Raw genomic sequence first — 7,495 nt, 5'->3', positions numbered from 1 at the left:
ACATCGGTGTATCTGATATGGGCGGGCCAGAGGCGAGCTGCACACATCACATTGGTGTATCTGATAAAGGCGGGCCAGAGGCGAGCTGCACCAATCACATTGGTGCATCTGATATAGGCGGGCCAGAGGCAAGCTAAACAGATGACGACAGTTTAATCTACCAGTTATAGTATAGTCTACGGGCTCTGCATACTTCAACCTGTGTGTTGTTGTGATTTGTTGTAGCGTTATCCAATTGCGTGCAGTGAGATTTTCAAATGCACGCTTGGGGCCGCCCCTCGACCTGAGTGACTTTCAATACTCAATGCCAGACCCTTGATCTTTCGGGTTTGGGTCTGGATTTACAGGCTAAAATTTCTCTGTAATTCAAGTCAAATATACTGTCATTTTAGATAACAATCTAATCATCTGGTATTTATTACCCTTGTGATTTTATGGACAAGTATTTTTTTAATGTGACTTAATGTCTAACACACTGGCCATGACAAAGTATGAGTCAGTAAAATGAGCTTTAAAAGCCAGAAAGCCCAGCAGCTGGCCAAGTATAATTGCTGAGTCACTAGCATTGATCAATACCTCTGTCAACTCACTGCACACATCAAATGGTCATTTTGTGGTATTGTGCAGAAATAAATCATGCTTGTTCTCCATTTGAGTAAGAGCTTTGAGAAATATATGGCCTGTTAGTGACATATTTACAGGAGATTTCCTGACAGCCTCAAAAATCCCTGCAGCACAATCTAATAATATCTGCTGCATCACGAGACCTCTCAGAGGTATTTGCGTATTGTAGGATTAGGAAGATAAAAATAGTACTCTCTCTCTCTCTCTCTCTCCCTGCATCTATCCATTTATCCAGTGGAACTGCCAATGGTAAGATAACAGACACATTTTGGACAGAGCTGTGTGTTTGACAAGAGAGTGGAGACATAAGAGAAACAAAGAGGAGGGATAGAAGTACCAGGAGGCAGACAGAGACAAAAGGAAAACTTGCAGTTAGATCGGGACAGAGATCATAAGCTTTGAATTAAAAAAAGAAAGAAAAAGTCATAAAATGTTATAATATATATATATATATATATATATATATATATATATATATATAAATAAAATAAGTGTCTCAGACCATAATCCAGCAATTGTCAACAATCATACAAAGTTCAGTATGTGACTAAAATGAAAAAGTTTTTTTTGAATAGGAAAAGGGATTTTTCCTATTTATGGAGTGATAAAAATGGACTACATTAATATAGCCCTTTTCTAGTCTTAACAACCACTCAAAGCACTTTACACACACCAATAAATCAATCAGTGAATAAAAGGGGCACCTGGGTAGCTCACCTGGTAGAGCGGTGCCCATATGTAGGCTCAGTCCTGGATGCAGCAGCTCATGGTTCAAGTCCGACCTGCGGACATTTGCTGCATGCCTTCCCCTTCTTTCTCCCCCCCCCCCCCCCCCCTCCCCCTTTCCTGTCTATAGCTGTCTAGTAAAAGGATAAAATGCCCCAAAATGTATCTTAGAAAAATTCAATAAAAGGTAGCATCTGAAGTTCCTAAGTTAAGGAGGACACCACACTGTCATTTCATTTGACAATTTACAGGATTTTGGTAGATATGCTACCTTTTCTTAACTTTGGGTTTAGCGTTCCAACAAAAATTTCCGTTGAGTATAACTTCCGTTAAAGCGCAACCCACGTTATAAACTCAATTTTATTGGTCTCATGAAATGTAATTTAATGTAACTATTCACCCCCATTAATTCACTGGTTGAGGCTAGCATACAAAGTGTCACGTGCTTATCAGATTCCCGCACAACAATTCATAAAGTTCCGTGTCTTGCCTAAGGAAACTTTAACATGTAGACTGCAGGGGCCAGGGATTGAACTACCGACTGGTAGACAACCGCTCTACATCCTGAGCCACATCCGTCCACAGCCTGAGCCGCCAGGATGTGACCGAAATTAAATGAAGCAAGTTTTTTTGACTAAGGAAAGATACATTTTCTATTTCTGGAGTTATAAAAAAAATGGACTACATTTATGTAGCACTTTCGTAGTCTTAACGACCACTCAAAGCCCTTTACACACTTCGGTTTTGTCTCAGGTTTTTCCTGTATCCCGGTCCTGCCGCCACATCGGGGTTCCTTCTACGTCGAGAGTGGCACAGGCGTGTCCATTGGCAGCGTGTTGGCCTTCTGGTGCAGGGAGGGATACCAGCTGGTCGGCAGCGATAAGATCTACTGCAACGTCAGGAACGGCAAAGCGCAGTGGAGCAACTACCTGCCTGTCTGCGAAGGTAAGCCGGTTCATTTGGCCAATAACTGAACACTGTTGGGGCGACATCCTGCCCTTCTAGATTCTTTCAGGAAGAAGGGTTCAAGTCCGTAGGTTGGATGAAAGAACGTTTAATACCATGGAATATTCCAGAGACAAGTTAAAGAGAATTATACATCCATAGCTCTCCCTAAGTTTTGTCTTCCTCTTTTCCCTTTTGCATGATCTTATGTGCCAGGGGCAGTTCATTTGCTACCAGTGACATGTTTTGTGCGCTGTGTTTTGTCTTCAGAAGGTTAGTGCCAAGCAGAGCTTGGCCTGCAAAATAGATAACAGGTCTCAGACTTCTACTGGAGAGGACCCCACCCAAACACAGGACGTCCCTAACCACCCTTGGCCCTGCTTTTCAGAATTAAACTCACTAGGCGAGCTATGGGTTGGACACATTGTACCAAAACAACTTATTAAAAGGTCACAGTGAACTTTATGAACTATCACACTGAAACCAAGAAGACTATGTGTAATGCTTTTGCTCTTTAGCTCAAAATATAATGAATTTAACACACATGATTAATATAATGCACTACGTGAATATAATGATGTTCATGCACACATGATATGAATATATTTAATCCCAACAACACCGACAGACATTTCATGGGGATTTGCTGATGGGATACATTTTACCCCCCTCCCCCCCCCCCCCAGCGATCCCCAGGCCTGAGGACCGTGGTCTGAGAGTGGCTGTGTTGGCTTCAGTGGTGAGTGGCGTTGTCATCCTCGCCATGTCCCTGTCCTTCCTCATCTGCTGCCTGCAGGAACGATCCAGTCGGGGCCGAGCCAAGAAAGAGGGACAGAGCAGGTAGGACCAGAGAGAGGGGTGCCAAAGCTTGTCTACAGTGGTGCTCAAAAGTTTACATACACATGCTTAAGTTGACTAAAAAGAGGAATAAAAAATCATGTTTTGGAAATTTATTTTAATACCTAATTAAAAAATGAGGTAAAATCCAACCTTTAGGACACCATTTTCTTTTGATGAATACGTATTGTAAATAAATAGTTCTTATTTAAAATACAGGGGTCTAAGTATACTACCCCTATGTTAAATTCCCATAGAGGCAGGCAGATTTTATTATTAAAGGCCAGTTATTTCCTGGATCAGGATATTATGCATCCTGATAAAGTTCCCTTGGCCTTTAAAATTAAATAGCCCCACATCATCACATACTCTTCACCATGCTTAGAGATAGGCATGGTTTTATTTCAGTTAGACTAATACCTGGTTTGATTTGCATTGAGGATGATTTTATAGAAAGTATCCCATGCCTATCTCTAAGCATGGTGAAGAGTATGTGGGGATGTGGGGCTTTTTAATTCTAAAGGCCAAGGAACTTTATCAGGATGCATAATATCCTGAATCCAGGAAATAACTGGCCTTTAATAATAAAAATCTGCCTGCCTCTATGGGAATTTAACATAGGTTATGTATCTTATGACCCCTGTTTTTAAATAAGAACATTTATTTATTTACAATACGTTATTCATTCACAAAGAAATTGGTGTCCTTAAAGGTTGGTTTTACCTCATTTTTTATTTAGGTATTAAAATAAATTTCCAAAACATGATTTTTTATTCCTCTTTTTAGTCACTTAAGCATGTGTTGTAAACTTTGAGGCACCACTGTATATCGACAATCTTTCATTTCCAGGATTGTTCAGGTACCGCTGGAAATTCTGCCGGATGTCCGTTACATTCTGCTTTCTTTGTGTTGTAATTCCAAACTCTGGTCGATTGATGAGGACTATGGTAACTGCTCCTCAGATCTCTGCAGGGTAAATATGTTGCAAGACTAAAACTACCTTTGAACATACGCATTCTACCAAAATAAGTTCCTTCCCGAGGCTATTTTGCAGAGGCACCATGGCTCCATCCGGCACATAGTGCCGCCCGAAACAATTGTGATTGGTTTAAAGAATTGCCGATAAACCAGAGCACGTTTTTCTCCCATCCAGGAATGCTGTGTGGACTAGCCAGACCTTCCTCTGCAGCGCTGGGAAGGAAGGTCTGGCTAACCCGCAATACAGACTGGATCAACAGTTGTACATTTCCAGGATAAAGCCTGACGTCCATGTCCCTACACCTTCTGTTCTCTAAGTATTGTTGTTCTCAAAGTTAGCTAGCAAGCTATACACTGAAAATGGCAAGTTTTGAAGAGAATTTGGATCGTGCAACAAGGCAGTCCGTATTGGTTCTTTCAGGGATATGCAAAGAATGTGTTAACATCATTTTTACTAACAGGGATGTTTTGGGACCGATTGGTGGGATTGTTGTGGACAAAATACACATGCCAATACACTGGTAAGAACAAATTAGGTTTTATGTATCCAGTTAATTTAAATAGCTCACAAAGATTGGTTCCTTTTTATACTAAGGGCAATAATTGGCTCTTACATTGGATGTGGCAATTTCTTTTGCGGAGTGCAAATGTTCCACAAAAAACAGTTACTTCCTGAGACTATTTAGCAGAGCTGCCGTCGCTGCGTGATTGTGACTGGTTTAACAACCCAGAGCGTTTTCTTTCTCCTATCCTAGAATGTCTATGCCGTATCCAGACCTTACTCTGCAGCGCTGTGGAGATAGAACTGGCAGAGCGAGAATAACTGCTGGTATAATGAGGACTACTAACCTAAAAAAGTTGTCTCCTCCTCAGACGCAGAGACAAACGCTCGTCCCGTCGCAGCGAGTGTTGGCTGGAGAGAGAAGACGGTGAATGGGAAGCTTTTCCTCCTCCCAAAATCTTCCATCTCTCCCAGAGGATGAACCCCCATCTGGCTCCAGACAGCCCCCTGTACCTGACTGGAGGGCTGGGTGGATATGAGAACAGAGGTTACCAGAGGTAAGCTGGCAGCACAATCGCATCACACAGAAGCAAATACATCACCAAGGTGTGTGCTTTGATTTTAAGAAATGCAGTAAAAGTAGAAGTCATTTAGAAAACACAAAGCTGTCCAGCCTACTGTTATCCTCAACACATTTGACATTCATTCCAAAACAAATCTGACTGTGACCCATATCAAATGCTGAAATCCCTTCAGATCCCATCATGAATTTACCTTGAGAAGTATTTGAGCTGAGACATACACAAATGAAAAGTTTTTTTTAAGTATCTCAACAGTCATAAGGGCAAATGTTTGACCCATGTTGATCCAGCATCTTATAATGAGGGCAAATAGAACACACCTGTGCTAAAGTCATGCAAGTACACATGGGAAATGCAGTCCAACACATTTCTAATTAACCAGGGGCACATTCAACCACGACAAAACATAGCAACCCATTTATTTGACACAACCACAAAACGCAAGAAAACTCACTTCAAAGATCATTGCGCACCGTTTCACAACATTCCAAGGAAACATGTCATTCAACCCAATCAGGATAAGAAAAGCATTGATGATAAGATTGATAATAAGTAAGAAAAATAGAAATCCCTCTGTGCTATGGAGCTCCAATCAACCAATCAGCATTTATTTATTTAGCGCTTTACAGCAACCAGCAGGTATCCAAAGTGCTTTACATCCAGGACAAGAATAATACAACATGTCCTACAATAAAAAGAATAAAATAAAATACTACAGGGCCATGATATATAAAGCCTTGAAAACAAATCTTAAAATCAGGGGGTGCTGTCAATAGGATTGAGATGTCTTGGGTGGCGGTGTTTGAAAAAATGTAATCTAAACGGTTTGCCAGATTGGATGTCTACACTAGAAAATGGGGAAAGTACCTGAGCTTTCTGGGGGGCTCCTAAGAAGCTTTGTGTGGGGGGTGAGACGTTGTATGATGGGCTTCTGGTGTTGTCATTCATATGTACAGTATGTGTATTTGGTTAATGGTTAATTGTCTACTTTGTCACTATTTAGTTGCTGTCATCTTTTCTTGATTTTTGTCTGAGTGGGTGGTGATGAGTTGCGAGTTGTATGTTTTGAGTTTTGTTTTTTTTAAAAAGAAAAAATTGTGAATCACAAAAAAATATATCTTAAAGCAATACTATGTAGCTTTTCCCTCTTCCCTGTACAGGTTGTCTCATTGGAACTACAGCCGCACCAGCTGGAGTTCCAATGAGACAACCTGTAGAGGGAGCAAAGCAAGAAAAGTTACATAGTGGTGCTTTAAAATCCATTCTAAAATGCACCGGGAGCCAATGGAGGGTGTAGCATTGATGTCACACTGTTGCTGATATGACTCTCTTTCTGTCTTTCACACAGGAGTCAGGAGAGTTTGCTGAAGGCCTCCCTGCCCGGACTCTACCGCTCTGAGTCTCAGCTTTACCCGCATGTGGTCCTGCAAAGGGTCCCAACTCCGACGGCCCCCTCCGCCCCTCTCGCTCCATCCGCCCCCCTCTACCTCCACCTCCCCTCTTCCTCTGCCTCCACCCCCGCCCACACAGCTGCCCACGCTCAGCCTCACATCATGGCGCAGTATCCTACCCCGACGTACCCACCCCACCCCAACACGGCTGTGCCCGCCTACCACCCAACACCGGCGCCTATCTACCCTAATCCTAACCCAGTACCACAGCGACCATGGCAGTAGTGTGTCGTCCATACTTTTGAGGCGCTGTGCCATCCCTGCTGAATAAGTTAAAGGGACTGCTTCACAGACAGGTTTTGGAGACACATGGAGTTTTGCTCATCTCTGTTTTCTCCCACCAAAAGGCTGCAGATGCAAAGTTCCAAAGGAAGAAAAAGTGTCCAACTGGAGATGCAGCCAGTGTAGAAGCGTCTTCTTTTACTGCATGCTTGCTGAACTTCTGCATTGGACTAAACAGGAACTGAACACATTTTCTTGTCCATAATTCTTGCTGAACGGCTGCTGCTGCTGCTACGCTCTGCAAGAGGAGTGGGATAACTTTAGCTTTCTTTAAACCGTCAGAAAATACAAGAAAGCTTCAAGTAGCCGGTCGACAAGGGAACATAGGAAGTTTTACTTTGAGGTGTGCTCATTCGGTTCAACCGTTGTTTGAAGGATCTGAAGCATCATCAAGGACTCTGTCATGACTGTCAAATCTCTCAGCAGTGTTAGTTTTAGTTGTTTTTTAATTGCTTATTGTAAAGAAAAAAGATCCCTATCCGCCTTCCTGAGGTCCACATAATATAACATAATCTAATCTAGACAGATATATATATATATATATATATATATATATATATATATATATA

At 41.9% G+C, this 7,495-nt stretch overlaps 1 protein-coding gene across 3 annotated transcripts in view; it reads left to right on the top strand.

The window, feature by feature from the left end:
* zgc:162331 (sushi domain-containing protein 3) overlaps positions 1-7,487 on the top strand; it is a 41,615-nt gene extending 34,128 nt beyond the window's left edge. For 2 of the 3 annotated variants that reach the window (XM_032505763.1, XM_032505762.1), the window contains exons 3-6: positions 2,104-2,295; positions 2,982-3,135; positions 4,969-5,169; positions 6,542-7,487. In XM_032505763.1, the coding sequence (XP_032361654.1) occupies positions 2,104-2,295; positions 2,982-3,135; positions 4,969-5,169; positions 6,542-6,869 (875 nt within the window). In that variant the 3' untranslated portion in view covers positions 6,870-7,487. The remainder of the gene's footprint in view (positions 1-2,103; positions 2,296-2,981; positions 3,136-4,968; positions 5,170-6,541) is intronic. The other variant, XM_032505764.1, reaches the window with a different exon arrangement.
* Positions 7,488-7,495: the final 8 nt, after the last annotated feature.

This window comes from Etheostoma spectabile, chromosome 23 (genome assembly GCF_008692095.1).
Source record: "Etheostoma spectabile isolate EspeVRDwgs_2016 chromosome 23, UIUC_Espe_1.0, whole genome shotgun sequence".
NCBI lineage: Eukaryota > Metazoa > Chordata > Actinopteri > Perciformes > Percidae > Etheostoma > Etheostoma spectabile.
This window is presented reverse-complemented; position numbering and strand designations above follow the sequence as displayed.